Here is a 23,052-nt window from a genome sequence, read left to right on the forward strand (position 1 = left end):
TTCAAATGGGTGTAGTGGCTAGACCAAACAAATAATCTTTTATCTCTCCGTAAAGTTTTTTTCTTTATACTTTCCTGGATTTTCAGTTGTGCTCTCTCAAGAGCTCCATCATTTCAAATATAAGCCATTATTAAGAAATAACAATTGGCAAAGGACCAATCATTTATTTCACGAAAAGAAAATAGTGCTCGCAAAAAAATCACAAACAAAAGAATTTCCAATTTTTGCCCCCCCAACAAATGTAAAATAAATAAATATTTCTAAATCATTATTTATCTATATAAAATAATAAAATAAATAAATAATTAAATAATAAAATAAATAATAAAATAAATAATAAAACCCAAAAAAGAGAACGAAGCTGAAGTACGCAACGTTTATATAAACGATTTTTAAAGAAATAATTTTTTAAAATGAAAAGTTCTGTAATTTTTTGCCTAAAAAATATTTCTTGCAGTTTTGATTAACCAACAAATTATAAAAAAAATATTTTTTAGGCAAAAAATTATAGAATTTTTCATTTTAAAAAAATTTTTTCTTTAAAAATCGTTTATATAAACGTTGCGTACTTCAGCTTCGTAAAAAGAGAAATGATATATTTGTCTCAGGGCTAAAGAAATAATTATTTGTTTTAAATAAATATTTTTTTTTTTAAATAAATTTTATTTGAATAGAAAAAAAAATTAATTTTTTTTTCTGAAACAAGTATACGATTATTTAGCTCAAATATATTATATATTTGGTTCAAGTAAAATATTTCTCTGGTTGCATAAAATAATAAAACACACTTAGAGAAATAATATATTTGTCTCAACAAATAAATATTTGTTGCAAATAAATTTGTTTGAAATAAAAAATTTTATTAGTGCCAAATAAAATTTTTATTTACTCCAAATAAATGCTCTAGTTCGCTCTGAGAGACAAATAGTTATATATTTAGCACAAATATATTATATTTGGTTCAAAGAAAAAAAATTTCTCTGGATCCTTAAATTGTTAAATTTATATACAAAGATCTCAAATAATAAGAAAAACAGCAAGGAAATAGTTTTTACGACATTTTTTTCAAAAAAAAAAAGAGAGAGAGAGAGAGTAATGAGAAAGTTTAGTGAGTTCTTTCAGACAGTCGCTAACTAACCTGATTCATGTCGATATCGTGCTCGATTATCGTTTGTCATCTCTCAATGGCAAAGAAGAGGGAGAAAAAAAGAATAAAAAAAGGCAGAGGGGGGAGTGGGGGGGGGTGGTAGGCAAAGAGATAAAAAGAAACGAGAAAAGTGGATGAGGATCCGTGGCAGAATAAATTTATCCTCGCACAGACTCAATCTCGGAAGTCAAAGTATAATATAATATGTACATTTTACCGTACGTGCAAATATGCAGCCTGAAAAGAGACGCGTTAATATTGCTGTTACATAATACATTCTTCATGGATAGGGAAGCGTCAAGTAAAACTAAAACACACGTATCGAATATACACTCTTCCTTCCTTGTATTCGCGTCTTTTATTATGGAATAAATCAATTTGGATATATATATATAGTATACTAGAAGGTTGCACATTATTTGCATAACAGGTGGCTTCAAAAATCTTCCAACAAAAGATTTTTTTTTTCTTTTTTTTTTTTTTTAAACTACACCGCCAGGTGCATTCACCTTATATGTGAAGGAAAATAAATTTAAAAACACATTGACATTATTTAGTGCATTGGAAATATCTCAATTTACCAAGAAAGAATAATCCATTAAAAGCATTTTAATTATCTTGGCTTTTAATTTTATATACCGGCAAAAGTGCTTTATTTTCATCACTTTTTTTTACAAATAATTGTTAATATACCAAATATTAAAAAAAAAAAAAATCTGAAAAAAGCACCTTTCAGAAAAGGTATTTTTTTCATTAAATATCTTTAATAAACGTATCGAGAGAAAGAGACTTTGAAAGGCCATCAATTTCGAAACAATGATACACTTAATATTCTCTTCATTTATTGCAGAACAATAAATTTTGTCCTAAAGTAGAAATTTCTACGTGTCAAAGAAAATAATTTAGTAATTAAAAATTGTTCACGCTTATATCTGAAGTGAATATATATATGAAGAGTAAAACAAGCAGAGACATTTTCATCATTTTTTTTTTATCAGGGATACATTCCATCGGCTAATAACCAATTTGACGTTCACTTTGATGTGATTGGAAAACGGTCAAGCATTGTTCAACTCCATTAGAGTGAAACTGATCTAATTTGATTTTAAGGGCAGATTTCAATTCACAGATTTTTTCCCTTAAAAAAAAAAAAACCCAACAACAACAAGGAATGTACTTAATGAAAATTTGACTTTTTAAACTGTCAAACTGTAATAATTTTAAAACTATATGGATTAGTTGTGCTGCATGGCTAAACACAATCGAAACTCTCCATAATCACATTTGCAAATTCAGTTCACCGCTGCAGTTTGCAAGTACAATTACGAAACTGATGGAAATGTTGTCGATAAGTCGATATATATATATGAAGGGTAGAATGACAAAAGGGGTCAAGCGCCAATTTGTCGAAAATGAGGTTTTTGCATAAAAAAATCAAGAAAATTCATTTACACATTTCTGAAGAAGGATTTCCTTTTTTATTGCGTATTTAAATCAGTTTTTAATAAAAATTAAATTAATAAAATAGCCTCAAATTTACTTTATTGCAACCTGATTGAAAAACAAAAGAAAGTGATGAGTCAATAATATTATCAAAATAAAAAAAAATATTATTTTTTTGGTTTTATTTTAATATTTTATTTTAATTTTATTTTAATAATATTTTAATTAATAAAATTAATAATAATAATAATGTATTTTCAATTTTAAACAATTTTCAAATCATTTTGTTATTAATTTTTAAATATTTTTATGGTTATACTAAGTGAACAATTGAATTTAAAGATGAAAGTATTGCTCAATTCCAAAGCAAGCAATTAATTCGTAATTTTCTTGAAAACAAACAATTTTTTAAAGGAATTTTTTTTTCTATTCATTTCGTCGATTCCATAGAAAGAAACTAATTTTCCAGTTTTTCTTTAAACTGTATATTTTTTTTATAATTAATGCTTAAAGAAAATGTGCGCAGTTGATATAACCTCAAGGAAACACAGTTTTTTTTAATTTTATCGTTAATATGTAGGTTTATTTCAACAAATTGTTGTTTATTTATTAAAACATACTAATATATCGAAACGGTTTTCTCAGTTTTTTTTTAAATGACCTGCAAAATTTTTAAAAATGTTTTTTTTACTTCCTGTAAAAACAGTGAATTGGCGCTTGACCCCTTTTGTCATTCTACCCTTCATATGTATATACGAAAGTGATGTACACTTTGTATCCTATTAGAACACCTGACTCACTGATAAACAAGGTGTACATCAAAACTAGCTTCACTGATAGGAAGTGATATACAAATAATTAGTATCGATAAATAATATAATAATCAACAATATCGTTTCTCACGCAAATATTTTTTTTTCTCTCCTCCTATTTTATCTTTTCATTATAAATATAATATGATTTATTTTATTAATTAGATATACGCTTTCATTGAAAATCATCATAATGATATATAAATGTAAAATAATAAATCCAAAACTCGTGAATATTATCGTGAAATATATTATCACAAATATATATATATATATGAAAACTGCAATTTCCCAGAATGAGATTCTTCAATTGGAATTGTGATAATAAAGCATTCTGAACAAGTCTTCATGGATGTATAGACAGAATTTATTTGCATACAATTAGAGCAGAGTTATTTCACATTAATATATATATATATATATATATAAATTTAATTAAAGTTCAAAGTGTTCAATTATTATCGCATTTCCTCATCTCTCTTTCTCTCTCTCTCTCTTTCATATCAGTTGGAATTTATCCCATTTCATTGAACTCACAATCTCTCTTTTAACCCTATCTGTCTATTTTTTTATGTTTAAAAATAAAATTTCATCGATAAATTAAAGATTCAATACGTTATAATAATATTTATTTGAATAAATATATTTTTTGAAAAAAAAAGCTATTAGCCAAATTAAAGAATAGTAAAAAAAAAAATAATTACGGAAAACTAGGGAAGTGCACGTTCATAGAAAAATAACTCACAAAAAATTATAAGGTATTAAAATAAGCTGCAACGCTCATTATTTTAATTTATTATTATTAATTATTTGTTATTTTAATCCAATTTTGCTTATTTTAATACCAAAGTGGATTAAAATAAGCAAAAATGGATTAAAATAATAAGCGTTGCAGCTTATTTTAATGCCTTTTAATTTTTTGTGCTATTATTACTATTATATTTAATATATAACTGTTTGCAAAATATTTTTAAAAAATTATTTTTATTTTTTGATACATTTTTAAGATTTCTATTGGCTCCAATGTGAGCAAAGTCGCTTCAAAATAAACGTAATTTTGGTCACCGTAATTCATACACCGAAACTGATACAAACGCGCCGCAATGGAAAATTACGATACCTATAAGTTTTAATTTCTCATATTTGTTTAAATAATCGATTTTTATAAATTTAACAAATTTTTTTTTAATATCTAAATAACATAAGCTTTTACACTGAAAAAAAATTTATTTGATTCAAATATCGGTGTATTTGGTTATTATCAAATAAATATTTACTTGAAGCAAATACCATTTATTTGATTCATATAAGAAATATTTGATTCAAGTAAATATTTATTTGATAATAACCAAATACACCGGTATTTGAATCAAATAATTTTTTTTTTCAGTGTAGTTTAATGTGTTTTGACTCAAATTGCGCCGTAATTAGTGCATTTACCCTATATGAATAATATTTTTTTTTTAAAAAAATTTACAAAAATTCTTACGTAAATGTAGAAAAAAATCTCCTAATTATCTAAACATATTTTTTTTTTGCTACAAATGGAATTAATTATCTAATTATGATAATCAGTATTTTAATAGAATTTCATTAGACACAAACAGATATCGACAGCTCTGAGGTTGAACTGTTATCGCCGAATTGAGTGGATTCAACTTGAAGGGGCTATCACAGAAAATGTCATTGTCATTTACAGTGATAATGTCAATCAATTCAACTGCACATCTGTAGACCTAAATTGACTGTGAAAAGAAACAGGATGTTGTAACTTAAAGAAAAGAACATTGTATCTTGCCTTCAACTAAACAGAGTCAATTAAACTTTCTTCTCTTTCTCTTTCTCTCTCTTTATCTCCCTCTCTTTCTTTTCTCAGGATATCTTCAGGATCTTAAATACCCCAACGTAGAAAACATGTACTTAAAGTTCAAATGAACGAAATTTTTGTTTCCTCTTATTTCTTTTTTAGTTAAATCCAAAGTTTTCTATTACGAACAAGAATTTAAGTTAAATTGTAAATTACAATAATTTATTAATGCTGATAATTTAATTAATTTAATTTTAACTAATTTTTCTATTAATTTAATTTTGTAATTTTTCAATTAATTTTGTAATTTTTAAATTAATTTTTTAATTTTTTAATTAGTTTTTTTATTATTTCTGATTTTATATACTTTGGGGGGAAAAATCAACTTTATTGTTTATAAAAGTTGTAAAAACAATTCATAGCTGTTTCCAAAGCTTTAGGTCTGACTGAAAAATTACATTTACTACTCACATTTTATAAAAAAACCTTAAGAATACGTTTGTCTGACTATAATAGACTTTTACTACTGATGCAAAAATTACTAAGAATTTTAATTCCGTCTGACTGACATTTACCATTACTACTGGCAATTAAATAACAATTACGTCTGACTGAAATTGTCATTTACTACTTATGCTTTATTTAGAAAAAAAAACCCTAGTAAATATTCGTCTGACTATAGCGGATTTTTACTACTAATACTAAAACCATTCTTTTACCACTGAATTTTTCAAACGATATTTTTGTCTGACTATAAATGACTTTTACTACTAATTGAAAAAGGTACCGAAAAATTTGCCGTCTAATTTTTACTACTGGCATTTAAATATAACTAGAAATTATTGTCTTACTGAAATCGTCTTTTACTACTGATCTATTAAATTTACAAAAAACAGATGTTAAAAATTTTACTAATGGTCAGAATTTCTCAAACGGATCACCTAAAATTCAGAAATTTTTTTTTAATCAAAAATCATTTCTTTTGACTCCTTACATGATAAAAATAAGTCCCTAAAATTTTTAGGTCAAAAAAAAATTTTTTTGTTAAAGTCATAAACAATTGAAATTTTTTGCAGTCTTATTTTAAAAAATTTTTTTCTCGAGTTCCTGTTCACCAATTAAAAAAAAAGGGTTTTTTCTCGTCTTAAAATGTAGTTTCTAAATATAATTTTTATTTTGAAAAAATTTCATATTTAATAGATTTTTATATTATTTATTTATAAAATGTTATTAAAAAATAGTGTTCTTGACGTCCTACAGAAAATTAAATTTTTTTTTTTTGAATTCCCCACACAATTTTGTGTAAGAAACCGTTGAGAAAAAAAATGAGACTAAAAAAAGAAATTTCTGAATTTTAGGTGATCCGTTTGAGAAATTCTGACCCATAATCACTTTTATTTGAAACAAAAAAAATTTTATTCGATGCAAATTAAAAGTAAATTTGTCTCAGAGTCAAATTACTTTATCACAGAAAATTAAAAGGTATTAAAATAAGCTGCAACGCTTCTTATTTTAATTCAATTTTGCTTATTTTAATACCAAAATGGATTAAAATAAGCAAATTTAGATTAAAAAAAGAAGCGTTGCAGCTTAGTTTAATGCCTATTAATTTTCTGTGATTGCTTTGAATAAAAAAATTTATTTAGCACAAGTAAAATTTTATTCAACGCAAATAAAGTACGTATATTTAGAGCAAATATTTATTTTGGTCTTGAGACAAATATATCTTTTCACAGAAAATTATAAGTTATTAAAATAAGCTGCAACGTTTATTATTTTAATCCAATTTTGCTTATTTTAATACCAAAATGGATTAAAATAATAAGAGTTGCAGCTTATTTTAATGCCTTTTAATTTTCTCTGTTCTCTTAGTGTAGAAAATACAGATTCTTGTAACGATTCTTTTTATATTCTCCCTATGACAAAATAAATCTTTGAGAAAAGGGGGAAAAAAAACAAAACAAAAAAAAAATGAAGAAATAATTACGATTGCAATCAAGTGTCTTGATTACACCAAGGGTAAGAGATCTCCGGTTATAGAATTGCAATCTCATGAAGTAAAATCTGAAAGATTATGCAAACGCGCATGATATATCCATGGTAATACTCTCGCTTACATTCTGTTAATACTAGAAGGATATAGAGTCAGATCACAAAGTGCGATGAGCACGGAACCCTCAGTTACGCGTAGGCGCGTTCAACATATCTATATATATATATATATAAATGCAATACGAAACTTTCAAGCGGTTAGTGGGTTGTGCGACGAGAGAAGATGAGAGAGAAGAGAAGCTACCGAGAATGCAAATCAATGCAGGGGGCGCAAATCGAGACTTGGCAAAAGGTATAATATCGACTTAACGCAAGGGCGAATCGATGTCTCGAGAATATTTTATCGCCCTCTCTCTCTTTCTCAAGATGATTAATTATTTATAAAATACCGTTGAGAGAAGTCAAATTGAATTTCTCCGAATGTCTATGTAGCACTTGTTAAACGTGTCGAGATGTCGTTATTTATGTCTCTTGGAATCTCTAATGAGACATGGAAAATAATCATCAATGCCCATGTGAAGTTTATATACACCGCGCGCGGTGTAATTAGAGTCAAAAGTAAATTGCACATGCATCTTTATTCCCTGATACTTCGTCACTCTTTGGTCAATGACCAGACATTGCAACTGATTTTATCGCAAAATGTTCAACATAGACACACACACAAAAAAAAAAAAAAAATAAATCCCACTTATACACTGAAAAAATTATATTCTAGATTTAAGAATTTCTTCTTAAATACACTGAGAAAAATGTTTAGTCAGAGCAACCAAAATTTGGTTGGGCAAACAAAAAAATTTTTGTTGGTATTTAAGCAACCAAACTATTTGTTTGAGTCAACCAAAAAATTTGGTTGAGTGTTTTTTGTTGGCATAACAAAAATGTTTGGTTGAGATAACTCTACGACTTTGTTTCAGCCAACCAAAATTTGGTTACAAGAACCAAAATTGCCTAATCAAACAATTTTGTTGCAAAGACTAAATTTTCTTTTTATATTTATTAAAGAAAATTTCGCTTTAGTCAAGTGATAATATATAAATTTTATTTGCACTAAGTAAAAATTTTATTTACGATAAAATTTTTATTTACACCAAATAAATAAGGTGGTTGGCTCTGAGACAAATATACGTTTATTTAAGTCAAATATATTATATTTGGTTCAGATAAATATATATATATATATATATATATAACAGTTCCTTAGGCGTACTTAAGTATTATCAAATAAATATTTACTTGGAACAAATAATTTTTCTTTAAATTAAATATTTGAACCTCTGCACCCAGAGAAATATTTTATTTAAACCAAATATAATATATTTGAGTTAAATAAACGTATATATATATATATATATTTATCTCAAAGTCTATTAGACTAATTATTTGGCTTAAAAGAAAAAAAAATCACGTCACTAATTTAAATTAATCATCAAAAAATGTTTACTTAATAAAATTTAGAGAGTCAAATAAAATGTAAATTATTGTTATATAGAGTAAATTTTATTAACAAGGTTTTAGTATTGTAATAAATCCAAGTTGTAACGAGGATAACAAATTTTTAATGAGAGGAAACTGAAATTGTTGTTGCAATATTAAAACCATTCACTTTTCTCTAGAGTAAAATTCATGTAAAATTTTGAATTTACTGTAATAACTCTCTAAATCTGAATTAATTTAGTATGAAAATTTTAATTATTTTAAATTACTTAAATTTGTTTTTAATAAAATGTTTTCAAATTAATAAATTTACCCTGACGTTGTAAATACTTTTTGCGAAATTTTACAAAGATTTTCCTTAAAAAAAAAATCTATTCTAAATATCTCGAATTTTCACATTCTTTTCACACTTGGGTAATACGAAAGTTCAACATTCTCTTAAAGAATCTATTTTTTCTCCAAAAGATACTAAATATATATTTTAATTAAAAATTCACTTTTGTCAATTAAAAAACTTTTTGCAAAAAAAAAAAATCCTATACTTTTTTCTTGTTCAAAAGTACAACTAAAAAAAGAAAAAAGTTTTCACAGTAACTTCCCACAGTTAAGTATACATGAAGAGAACTTGAATCTCTTAGAATTGAGTGTAAATTATTTATTAGATAACAGTACGTACACGGAAAAAATAATTCAATCCGTTATACTTGGCGATTATTATTGAATAAATTTTGGTATTTGAATCAAAATAAATTTTCTATAGAAAATAAATATTATTCCAGTAAAAGAAACTGTATTTTCTGTATCTGATTTAATTTTCAACTATATTTTTTTTTGTTATGCCCCTTAACTGGAACAATTCCGCGTTCGAATGTAAATTTTGCAGAATAAAATGTGACTTTTTAGATTAAAATTAAAAATTAATAATTACATGAATGGTTAAAAAATTAACAAGATGGTAAAAAATTTTGAAAAATAAAAATATAAAAAAAATTACCGACCTAGAAATCTGTCTTACCGACTGATGGTATTTTTTTAAAAAAGTGAAAATATAAAAGTTATTGTCATGGAAATCTACCTTATCGACTGAGAGTAAAACAGTTTTTGGAAAATAAAAATACAAAAAATTACCGACATAGAAATCTACCATGCCGACTGATGGTATTAAAATACCGGTAAGATAGATTTCTGTGTCGGTATTTTTTTATATTTTTATTTTTTTAAAAAACTGTTTTACTCTCAGTTGGTAAGCTAGGTATCTATGTCGATAACTTTTATATTTTCATTTTTTAAAAAAATACCATCAGTCGGTAAGATAGATTTCTGTGTCGGTATATCTTTTATATTTTTAAAAAACTGTTTTACTCTCAGTCGGTAAAGTAGGTTCCTATGTCGATAACTTTTAATTTTCATTTTAAAAAATACCATCAGTCGGTAAGATAGATTTCTGTGTCGGTAATTTTTTATATTTTTAAAAAACTGTTTAACTCTCAGTCGGTAAGGTAGGTTTCTATGTCGATAACTTTTATATTTTCATTTTTTTAAATACCATCTGTCGGTAAGATAGATTTCTGTGTCGGTATTTTTTTATATTTTTATTTTTCAAATTTTTTTTACCATCAGTCGATAAGCTGGACCCATGAGTGCCAGTTAAGGGATAATTTTTGTGTCTCTCAAATTAATTTAACCTATAGCGAAAAAATTGAATTTCGAATTCGTCAGGTAAAATTAATTTGAAAGCAATTCTCTTGAATATAGTGGCAATAATTGAGTCGTATAGCATATATATGTATATATATATATATATATATATGTGAGAATGGAAAAGGTAAAGGTTAAAGGTATTTACTCGCATACATAAAATGTGCATCTTCACATTTGTAATTACATAATAAAATAAGTACTCACCGTTAGCACGCACTGATGACTTGGAGAGATGAATCCAAGACCCCTTTGGCCTTCGCCGCTGAAGCATTTCTGAATATTCTTCATGAACTTCCGTCTAATGGCCTTGAGTGAATAAACACAAAGTGCACTTTGAGCTCGTGGTCGACTTGTATTGGGTCCATCACTTTCTGAGAATACAGCAAACAAAACATCATCTTGTGCAACAATACCAAGATCAGAGGCCAAATCGGAGCCAGCTTTTCCAACGTACGCCGCTTGAATGAGATTATAAACTTTGCCATCGCTTATACAATCAATTGGCATTTCAGTGTATGAATAATAATGTTGATCGTCATGACAAACTCTAATCAATTTGGAAATATAAATTGATGCGTCTGTATTCTTCATTTGGGTGGTCAGAAAATAGCTAAAGCCCTCGCTACTAAATCCATAGATATAATTGATTGGATATCGTTCTCTTGAAAGTGAATTGACATACATTCTTGTACCGGTAGTTACAGCGGACTCAGCAATGTTGAGCATCTTGTCCTTGTCAAGAGATCTTGAACTCACTGCAGGTACTTCCGATCGATAAGGTGAGTTCCCAGTGTATGTTACGCCAACATACATTACTTGAGACACTGGCGGATTTGGTGGGCCTGGAGCAATGAACGCTACTGTCGATGCTGTACCATTGTTCGCTACCACTGGTTCACGTACTTCTTGCACAACATCCGAGATATTGTGCAGGTTACGAACGGTGCACATTCCCTGTAAAATATAATCAGAGGATTATGTGTTAATACCGCACATGTGTGTTCGAACTCAAGATATATACCTATACAATTTTATAATCTTTCCAATGAATGAAACATAAGCAACGCACACTATCATTGTTTTACAATTTCAAAACAAAAAAAAATACTCTTAATTTTATTTATTTTATTCATTCACTTTTTCATTTCATTCAAATTGAAAAAAAAAGTTTCCATATCCAAATAACATTTGTACGATTTTAAAATAAGTTCAGTTAACTTTTTTTTAAATATATTCTAATAATCAAAATTTATGCAGTGAAAAAACTCAAAATATCGAATATTTTTAATTCAAAATTTCCCAGCTAATAGTAATAAAAAAAAAAATAGTTACATTTAATATAAACATAACCGTACTGTTTTATCAGAAAATAGTAGTGATAAAATTTGCATTATCTAAATGAGGAAGTTATTTACATGTTTTTACTTAATGACTACATCGTACTTAATATAATATATAAACAAAAAAAAATTTTATGTTTTAAAAAAAACCAAGTTTCAATAAACACTTAACGATAAGAAAAAATTATTTTTAATATTAATCAAATATCCTCTACTTTATGGATGAAAAAAAAATATACAAAACTAAGTACAGAATACATGTTTATATTATAAATTACTTTTCTGTTCTACAACGGAAAATATTTGAAATTTTTTTGCTTCCTCTCCTGCTATATATAATTTTTAATTTAATGCAATATTAAGACAAAATGATTGAAATAAATTTTGAATTTAGAAAATAAAATTTTAATTTTTTTGAAAAATAAAATTTACTCACTTGAAAGAGGCTACCACATGAAATCAATTTTGATGTTGTATAATCAATGACCAATGCCTTATTAACATTATCAGTTAATTTCTTTTCAACATCCTTGGGACAATCCATCATTGAGCAATCGGGATTATCTTTCTTTGGACCCGTAACCACTTTAACAACCATACTTAAATCGGGAGCCAATTGATAAATTCGATTGACTGCACCAACATAAACTCTACCAGTATTTTTATCGACAACAAGATGATTCATTCTTTCAACTTCGGGATCATGAAATTTATTGACAACAACATTTGGTGTTGAATGCATTTGTCCATGAAATTTTGGCAACACCAGAAGAAGAAGAAGAAGTAGCGAAAGCCGCTTAACGAATAATATTTCTGCGGCCATCCTTTGCATGCTCCCAAAGATGTTCATTCTAAGCTACTTCCTACCCTAAAGGGAGCAGCTCTCTTCTTCGTTCTCCCACTCTGTTGTGTACGGCGCTGGAAGCTGCTGCTTCCTTGTGCCGCTCTTCTCTATCCTGAAACATTGACAAAAAAAAAACAAAATTTAGAAAATAATTTTAAAATTTCTCTTACAGTGGTAAAAGATAAAACGTTACGCGAAATTCAATATCTGATATCAAGAGAGGGCTTTTACATTTATGAAAAAGGGTGGAAATTTTTGGAATATGAATCCCAATTCGATACTCCGGAAAGAAAGGATTACATGTATTTTTATTTTTTACTATTTTCTTTTATGTGTGTGCTTTCTTTTTTTTCATCTTTTATACTCTCTCTCTTTTAATAGGACTCGGCAGTATCAGAGCGTATAACGAGTTAACGAGCTTCCTCTCAACGAGCTTTTTTAATGAAGCTTTCGTGAAGAGAAACCAGCAATAATAATCGATATAAAGTCCACGAGATTGATTACGGTTGGTTCTTGACACGCCCTGTATGTTGTATAAAAAAAAAAACCAAAAAAAAAAGAGAAAACGAGAGAGAGAGAAATCGTCACCAGACAAAAACAGTTCTTCTTCCCTCACACTTCCGTTTTGTCATGACAGGAACTTTTGTTTGTTCTCCTTTGAATTCACAAGGAAAACTGTTGATTTTATACCAGTGAAGTAAGAGGAGTCAAGAATTAATTTAAACTTGAATGAATAATCTCGAGCTTCTAACTATATATCAAACTCTAGAACTTATCTTCTCTCAAAATTTCGGAAGTTTATTACTGCGCCTCTACGCTCATAAAGATATTAAACAATAATTTGCAATGTTGCTTCAAGTTTCTCTTTGTTGTACAAATTATATTTGTGTCTGATTTTATATTTCCTCTGTCTTTTCAAGAAACAAAAAAAAAAAGTATTAATTTTAAATAAAAAAAAAATTCTTTTAAATTGAAATTTTTTTCGGTTATAGAAATTTCAATAAGGAAATCTATTCTTCAAAAGTCAACGTTTGAACTCGGATTGTGCGTTTCGACGCTATCAAAAATCAACGGAAATGACTTTCTCTGCTGTCTGCAGAACAATGATTCATCGTTGACACTGATCAAAATGAAAATACTGAAATTAAAACGGTTTTTTATCCTCCAGCTATATACTTCTTCTTTTTTTTCAGAAAAGACTTGTTTCGAATATTATTTCCTCGCGAAAGAGAAAACAATAACTTTCAAAAATATATTTCATTGTTTCAAAATGAATATAAGTATTATATAATTCTTCTCAAACATAAAAGATAAATTTGTATTTTGTTTACTGAGAGATGAAACTTCAATAAATTTGATAAAATTTTATTAATATTCAATGAATTTCTTTATAGGACAACAGCTATATACTTAACTCGGGTACATAATAATAAAAAAAAGTGAAACAATATTAATTCCTTTAACTTTCATCAAAAATTTATTCAGATTTAAAGCTGAGAATTATTTAAAAAAAAAAAGATGCAACTACACTGTAAAAAGAAGGTACTAAAATAGTACCGATTTTAGTTATCAAAATAGAACCAAATAACAATTTAGTACCTAAAGTAGGTATTAAATTAATACCTTTCGTTTTACAGTGTAAAAATAGTTTCTTTTCAATTAGAAAATAATTTTCTTTCAAAAATAAAAGAACTTTCAAACATTTGAAAAATTATCTTTCACGTGACAAACTTTTAATCTCTGTTTCATTTTTTTGCGGTTAGGACGGAAATCACTTGAAACTGAAATCCACAAATACAGAGAGAGAGAAAAATAGTTCCCCTTTTTTAAAAAGAGGAGGAAATCTGTTGGAATTCATTGGGCGAGTATAGCATGAGACTTGGAAAAGAGGGACCTGAGAATACTGATAGCTATTGCCTCGTGTGCAACCCATAGTGTTTTCATGCTCGTTTAGTGATACAGGAAGAACCAGTTCGTTGCACGCTAAGCTTATTTATCTCTTGCATCGCAAAGAGAAAGGGACGATGAGACACACGTTGACTTCGACAGTTGCAAAAATTTTAAGAGGACTATTTTTCTAATAAAAATCTCTTTTTTAAAAAAAAAAAAAAAGAATCCAATTATAAAACAACTTTCTTTATAAGAATCTCTTATTGGTGCAAAGTAGAGGCACTAATTACACGCAAAATATACTCTCACGTTCACCGGGAGTTAAAACTAGTTTTTTTTTTTTTTTTAAATCTCTTTACCAGTTCTTATCCTTCCTTAAAGCGGTGAGGGCATTATTCATGAGAAATTACACCAGGAAAGAAGAACTATTAACATTAGATTGTGTGTGCATTTTGGACCAAAAATGAAAATGTAACGCATATATAAGTGAAATCCAGTTTTTCATATCTTTTTTAAAGACTACGGTAATTAACACATCAGAGTATAATAACGGTCATTATCATACCAAGTAAACCTAATGCTTCAATTAATGGTATGGCAATAATTAATAAAATAAAACCCGTATATATATATATATATATGCTAATCATTAGCACATCATTATGTAAATTCATGTTTTCTCTATCTTTCAAAGAGACTGAATATTTTTTGATAAATCTTATTTATTAATTTAATATCTCAGATATAAACAGATTATTTCAATATTTATCAAGTTTATTGAAGATTATCTTATTTATATAATATAAATATATTATTTATATCAAATTTTTATTACATATTTTTTATTTGAAATAAATACAATTTGATTCAATATCAAAAATTTCACTATTGGCGCAGTACTGGTTCAGTATTGGCTGCCGAGACTGGGCAGTCTGTACTGAACCAGTACTGGTATTTTCATTGTATCAGTACTGTTCCAGTACCACATTCCCAGTACTGAGCCGATATTGAGCCAGTACTGGCTCAAATAAATTTTCTTTTTGATTAATACTAGTTTAAAAAAATTTCTAGAGTGAACCCGATGAATCTTTTTGTTTAAATATTTTGTTTATAAAAAATTTTTTCACCTTAATTTTATTTTTCAAAATTAAAATGTATTTTATTTTGCGCTTTTCTGTGGGTAAAAATTATTTAAACAAAAAGTTTCCTGAAACCAAGCCTAAAATATTTTGCAAGATTTTCTTATAGTTTTCAGATATGCAATAAAGAAAAAAAAAAATTTTAAACGATCAAAATAAAAAAATTTGTTTATAATTTATATTTTTTTAAATAAAAATTAAAAAAAATTTACTTGACAACACTTGTTAAAAATCAAAAAACAACTTTTATTTTCTTAAAAAAAGTTTTTCAAAAATTCATTTTGATGCAAATATATATGTGATTAAAAAACAGATATTATACTTTTGAAAAAAAAACTTAAAATTTAAAAATTTTTGCACGAAAATTTATAAAGCTACAAAAAATTACGTATACTTTTTTTTTCTCACAACTTTGGTTTTATAATAAATATATTTTTAATTTTTGCTTTTTTAAAATAATAATTTGCAATATATATTATAATAAAGAATAAAAATTCTTGGTGTTTTCGATTTTATATAATAAAATATTAATTAGTTAATTGACTAACTGAATATTTAATTTGTGTTACTCTCTAAATCTGAATTAGTAAAAATGTTTACTAATTTTAATTAATGACTCACTTTTTGCTTCTCAATTAGTAAAATTCTACTAATTATTAGTAACTTTTACTAACAATTAGTAAAATTTTACTAATTCAGAAGTAAACAGTGAGTCACTAATTCAAATTAGTAAACATTTTTACTAATTCAGATTTAGAGAGTAGGTTACTAAAAATTTCAGACACTTTTCCCTAAGTATACCAAAAAAATATTACCTGAAGCAGAGATTTCACTATTACAGTGAAACTTATTTCTGCACTGAAAAAAAAAATTTATTTAATTCAAATACTCGATTACTTGACTATTATCAAATAAATATTTATTTGTATCAAATAATTAAATGGTATTTGTTTCAAATACAAAAATTATTGGTTCAAGTACAAAAATTATTGGTTCAAATACAATTTATTTAATTCAATTAAAAATTATTTGGTTCAAGTAAATATTTATTTGATAATATTCAAGTAATCGAGTATTTGAATCAAATAAAGTTCTTTTTCAGTGTGTTACAGTTAATGCTTTCTTTTCGTATAAAAGAAATTACAAAACTGCCAGTACTCGGCCAATACTGAACCAGCAGTGGTTACCAGTACTGGTGCCAATACTGGGTGCCAGTACTGCGCCATTACTTGTCAGTACTGCGCCAGTACTGCGCCAGTAGTAAATTTTTGATTGGATAATTATTTGAGCAAATATTTGAATTTTTTTCAGTTTGTCATCACTGAATATCATAAGAAAGAAAATCGCAAAAAAAATAAAGAAAAAAGAATGAGGAAAGACAGAAAATGTAAAAAAGAAGGAGGACATAGTTTCGTCGACGATTTATCGACGTGAAACCAGGTGCCTTTGAGCGCTACTGCCACCAAAGTATACTCCCTCCTTTTAGCGAAATGAAACTCATGGCTTTATATGAGCGCGATTCATATACGAATATGAGACAGAGAAAGAGGACAAAGTCTAATGTTTTCTCTGATTTATTGAGCAATCGACAATTTAGAAACGATAATCACTAATTGAAAAATTTTTCACAAAAGATAAGAATTTTTCCCCCCAAAAAAAAAATGAATAAATTTTCATTTGTAATAGATAAAAATTGGATTTTAAATTTGAAAATAAAATTTTTCAATGAGAGGGTAATAGAATTTTGAACGTAAAATTGAATTTTAAGAGGAGAAGAAGAAGAAGGGGCTTGAAAAACGAATATGTGTATATGTGACTTAAAGCAGATCGAAGTAGGATATAAACCCAAAGAACTTTTGTACTTCTCGTTTCTGAAATGAGAAAATGATACTTTTGACCGAGCTCCTCTTTATGATAAAAATCCCCTTTTATGTGAAAACGTTTCCTGCTGGCGAATATAACGCAGAACAAAGGCAGTCATTTATACGCACGATTGCGTGCAGCAATGCAACTAAACTTGGATTTCCTTTAGCTCTCTAAAAAAAAAGACCTGTGTGTGAGAGAGAGAGAAAAAAAATTTTTTTTTTTGATAAAATAAGAGCTGATCAAAAGATCTAAAAAATAAAACATCCCATATTTTGTGTAAATTAGAAATTTTTGATTTCTTTTCCTAATTTACAGGCAGAATTTAAATTTTATCCTGAGACCTGATAGTAAAGGAATTTTATATTATTAATTAGTTGAAAAAGAATGTTTTTTTTTGTTTCGTTATTACAATAATAAATTTAAAGATGTGTGGAGAAGTAGGAAAAGAGCATCTGAAAGTGAAGGGGATGAAGGATAAGATTTAACCTGGAGGGCTCTCATCGTCATAAGCATGACGCTGTGACTTCGTGCTACACGATTCCTTTGAGAAGGAAACTCGCGATTAATGTACAGGTGGCAGTCGCACAAGTAACTTGGAAGCATTTTATCTGATGGACGTGTACCGCGCGTGCCTTTCCTCTTTAATTCCTATTTATGTCAAAAACTCTTGACATATTAGATACATATATATATATATACATTGGGTCACTGCTATTATTAAACGAATTCAAAAAAAAAAAAAATTATTTATTCTTTATGCAATTTTAAATATATATAAAATTTAAATTTAAGAATTCTAATTTTTTAAATTGTAAATTCTCAAAATAATTTTCTTATACATGGAGAAAAAATGGAAAAACAAAATAAAGTAACTTTTACTAATTTAAAAGTAAAACCAGAATTGTCCGCAGTATTTGCGCATTTTTGGTAATTTTTACTACAGAAATAGTAAAATTTACTATTTTCGGAATAATTTTTACTATTTTAGGAGTAAATTGTACTATTTCTAGAGTAAAAATTAATAGGAATACACAGAAACTGCGGACAGTTTTGGTTTTACTTTTAAAGTATAATAAAAATTACTTTATTCATTTTTCCATGTACTAATTTAAAAGTAAAATCGGAATTGTCCGCTGTTTCGGCGCATTTCTCACAATTTTTACTTCAGAAATAGTAAAATTTACTCCTGAAATAGTAATAATTATTCCGCTAGTAAATTATACTATTTCTAGAGTAGAAATTGTCAGAAATGTACAGAAACTGCGGACAATTCCGATTTTACTTTTAAATTAAGTACACGAAGAAAAATGAATAAAGTAATTTTTACTATACTATAAAACTAAAACTGGAATTGTCCGCAGTATTTGCGCATTTTTGGCAATTTTTACTCCAGAAATAGTAAAATTTACTATTTTCGGAATAATTTTTACTCTTTCAGGAGTAAATTTTACTATTTCTAGAGTAAAAATTGACAGGAATGCACAGAAACTGCGGACAGTTTTGGTTTTACTTTTAAAGTATAATAAAAGTTACTTTATTCATTTTTCCATGTACTAATTTAAAAGTAAAATCGGAATTGTCATTTCTGACAATTTTTACTCCAGAAATAGTGAAATTTACTCCTGAAATAGTAATAATTATTCCGCTAGTAACTTATACTATTTCTAGTCCGCGTTTTCTGCGCATTTCTGACAATTTTTACTCTACAAATAGTAAAATTTAGTAGCGGAATAATTTTTACTATATTAGGAGTAAATTTCACTATTTCTGGAGTAAAAATTTTCAGAATTGCACAGAAATGGACAGTACAGGTTTTACTTTTAATGTATTGTAAAAAGTATTATATTCGTTTTTCCATTTTTCTCCGTGTACTATAATGAGCCAAAAGTTTTAAACGTTCAAATGAACAAAATATTTTTTTTTCAATCTATAAATTATAATTAGAAATTATAATGTCAATGTAAAATAAAACAGTAAATTAAACAAATATTAAATTAATAACTTCTTTTTAGAAATTTAAAACAATATTTTGTAACCTACTTGAAATCATTCCCCGGAAAGTGCCCCCTGGAGGTTCTATCAGAATTCCGCCGGAACTTCCAACGTAATTCCGTCGGAATTCCATCGGAGTTTCAAAGAATTTCCGATGGGATTCCGATGGAATTCCGACGGAATTAGGACTCTAAAAATTTTGAAACATATTAATCGGAATTCCGTTGGAATCCCATTGGAAATTCTTTGGAACTCCGATGGAATTCCGACGGAATTACGTTGGAAGTTCCGGCGGAATTCTGATAGAACCTCCAGGGGGCACTTTCCGGGGAATCTTTCCAAGTGGGAATAAAATTCGTACTTAAAGAAGTTAAAAAAAAAATTTTGTTCATTTGAACGTTCAAAACTTTTGGCTCATGTGTACTATGTTTTGGAAGTATTAAATACCAAATCGGATTAAATATACCAAAATTCGGATTAAATACCAAAATTTGGATTAAATACCAAAATTTGGATCAAATGATGTTTTGATCCAAATTTGATTTTGAAAGCAGAAATTAGCAGTGCTAATAGATAAATTATTTTTATTTTTAATACAAATTTTCAACAAAAAAAATACAGATTTTATGACGAGGAAGTAATTTTCGAGTACTAGTTACATATGTAAGAAATAGAGGTCTTTATTCAAGAAACAACGATGACAGTAATTGGTATTCTTTCGTCATTGACGTGCATAATGTCGTGAACGATAATATCCTAAGGACCATCCTTTATTTCCTGAGAGAGAGAGAGAGAGAGGAGGGGGGAGAGACCATGTTTACATGAGAGGAGACTGAATTTTTATAAGGATGGATGAAACTGGTCGTTAAATTTTTAAGGGCCTTCTCCCCCGCATATAAGATTCCCTATTACCAATCTGAAAATCGATGGAGAACGAGAGGAATGTGGAACTTGGGACGAGAATGAGAATAAAAAAAAAAGACCAAGAAAAGTATGAAAGAGGGAACAGATCTCTAAGGAGATTTCGCTTAGTCCAATCTAAGGGGTAAGAAAGTTAGGTGACCCCAAGCGGGGTAGGAATTTAAATCGCTAGTCGTCGGTCAAGTAAAGCAGGGACGTGCAAACTTTCCAGGTCCCTGGTTCCTCTCTCCTCTTCTTTCTTTCTTCTTCTTTCTTCTTTACCTAAGCCACTCAATGCACTTTGAATCTTTGCAATTTCAAAGCGGATTTCTTTCGATTTATTTCCATAGGAAAATTCAAAAAAACTTTTATGCTCACTATTTGAATTATCCACGTCTTCTTTTTCTAATATTGACAGTGGAATTTACGTCTGCGGGTATTCACACACACACATACACAACTTTATAGACATTGATAAATTATTGAAAAAAAAAAAAAAGAGAATCAATAATAATTTGAAAGAGAAAGTAAATTGGAGAATACAAAATTAATGGAGGCAAATGTATAACAAGTGGGGTCATCCGGCGAACTTTGGATTAACCCCAACTATTACAGGAAACGAAATCTCGTTCAAAAGAAATGGAGGGATTAAAAAAAAAAAAAAAAAAGAATTGGGAGATGAATTGTCCTGGTCCAGCAAGTTCGAGGCTTTAATGGATTTTTAACGAGTTAAACAATCGTTAGGAGTTTAAACAACCCCCCCCCCTCTCTCTTACTCTGCCTTTAACAAAGTCCCACTGTTACCGGGGTGACTTTTTAAATATCCCGCGAATTCCTGAGCTGGATAGCGAATTAAATTACCCGCCGCTGTTATCAACTTGAAACTTTGTTACTTTACCTCTGTCTCTCTCTCTCTCTTTCTTTTTTTTAACGCTTGGTCGTCGAGTTTTCAATCTCTCTACTCTCTTCTTCATGGGACTATTTTTCTCTTTCGCGGGGTTGAATAACGAAACGTGCTAAACAAAAAAACTTCGCATGCTACTGATTTAAAACTCGCAAAGTTTTTTTTTTTTTTTTTTTAGACGAAATCGCGAGTTTATTCTATTTTTTTTTCTACTCAGATGAGAGGATAAATTTGCAGATGAAATTAGAGAAGAGCAAGTGAGGCGGAAAATTTTCAATTGAAAAATATTTCTCATTATCTATATTAAACGTTGACGCGTGCGCAAAAGCGGGAAATTTGAGTAACCATCTTTGAAAGTAAAATGCGAAGAGAGATTTTCTCAGTTTGAAAGTTTGTAATTTAAGATTCATTATAAACACTTAATTAATATTGAGGTTACGGTTTATATATATATAGACAGAGAGAGAGAAAAAATAAGAAGAAGACAATGAAATGCAATTTTCCTCGAGAATATTCAATATCTAAAGTAGATTATACGATAAAATTTACAATTAACAAAAGAAAAAATTAAATCAAGTTATTTATTTTTTCTTTTTGAAATACTGATTAAATTCATTTCCAATTTTTATTGTAAAGTTTACAATTAGTATTGTAAAATTTCCCATCTGTATTGTAAAATTCACAATCAGTATAGTAAAATTTACAATCAGTAATGTAAAATTCCCAATCTGTATTGCAAAATTCACAATTAGTATTGTAAAATTTCTAATATGTACTGTAAAATTTACAACACTGTTATTTTAAAAGTATCAAATTGCAACGAATTGATCCCAATATTTGGATCAAAACACAATTTGATCCAAATATTGGGATCCAATTTGGTATCAAATTAATACTTTCAAGAAAACAGTGAAGCAGTATTGTAAAATTAACAACCTGTATTTTAAAATTAACAATTAATATTGTAAAATTTCTAATATGTACTGTAAAGTTTACAACCAGTATTGTAAAACATCCCAACCTACATTGTAAAATTCACAATCCAATCTTGAAAATTTCTGATCAGTATTGTAAAATTTCCGATCTGTACACTGAAAAAAAAATTCTGGTTAGGCTATATTTAACATTACTTTCTAGTTATGTTAACCAGAATTCTAGTTGAATTAACTAGAATGCTCGTTAAAATAACCAGAATTCTGGTTAACCTAACCAGAATCAAAATGTTAAATATACCCTAATCAGAATTCTGGTTATTCTAACTAGAATTTTTTTTCAGTGTATTGTAAAATTTTCAATTTGGATATAGAAACTAAAAAAAAAAATTTGTTCATATTTGCAACTATTGTCAATAATTGATAATTATATTATAAAAAATAAATTTTTCATCTAATTTATAATTAATTGATTTTTGGTTTTTTTTTTTTTTTGTTTAATGTAAAAAGGAGACATTTTTCACTATCTGTTGAGTCGTTCCTGCAAAATCGGGAAGTCCGGACTAGTTCAAACCTGTCTGTCTTGGTTGAAATATTTCTTGAAGTCGACACGTTCTGCAGAGTTCAAGCAGAAACTCTCATAGCTGTAGAGCAAAGCTAAAACCATTTACTTGTGACAGAGACAAATAGAATGCTCTTGGGGCCTTGTGAGACCCTAGGTGGACATCACGTTGTCAGGTCTTTAATGTCAAGGAATTCCGTCACGTGGTCGTCATCATCTAGAATTTTACTTTACTATATATGCTCCTCTATTCTCTCTTTCTCTCTTACACACACAAGTTACTT

The 23,052-nt window shown here is 27.8% G+C and overlaps 1 protein-coding gene across 3 annotated transcripts in view; it reads right to left on the reverse strand.

Moving 5' to 3' along the window:
- Positions 1 to 23,052, reverse strand: part of LOC127276604 (plexin-A4) — a 252,689-nt gene that overhangs the window by 164,978 nt on the left and 64,659 nt on the right. For all 3 annotated transcript variants that reach the window (XM_051297159.1, XM_051297157.1, XM_051297158.1), the window contains 2 exons: positions 12,176 to 12,695; positions 10,604 to 11,353 (listed from right to left, as the gene is read on the reverse strand). In XM_051297159.1, coding sequence (XP_051153116.1) covers positions 10,604 to 11,353; positions 12,176 to 12,589 — 1,164 coding nt within the window. In that variant the 5' untranslated portion in view covers positions 12,590 to 12,695. The remainder of the gene's footprint in view (positions 1 to 10,603; positions 11,354 to 12,175; positions 12,696 to 23,052) is intronic.

The sequence above is a fragment of the Leptopilina boulardi genome, unplaced genomic scaffold (assembly GCF_019393585.1).
Source record: "Leptopilina boulardi isolate dan_hultmark-lab unplaced genomic scaffold, ZJU_Lbou_2.1 LbouV2_150, whole genome shotgun sequence".
Lineage (NCBI taxonomy): Eukaryota > Metazoa > Arthropoda > Insecta > Hymenoptera > Figitidae > Leptopilina > Leptopilina boulardi.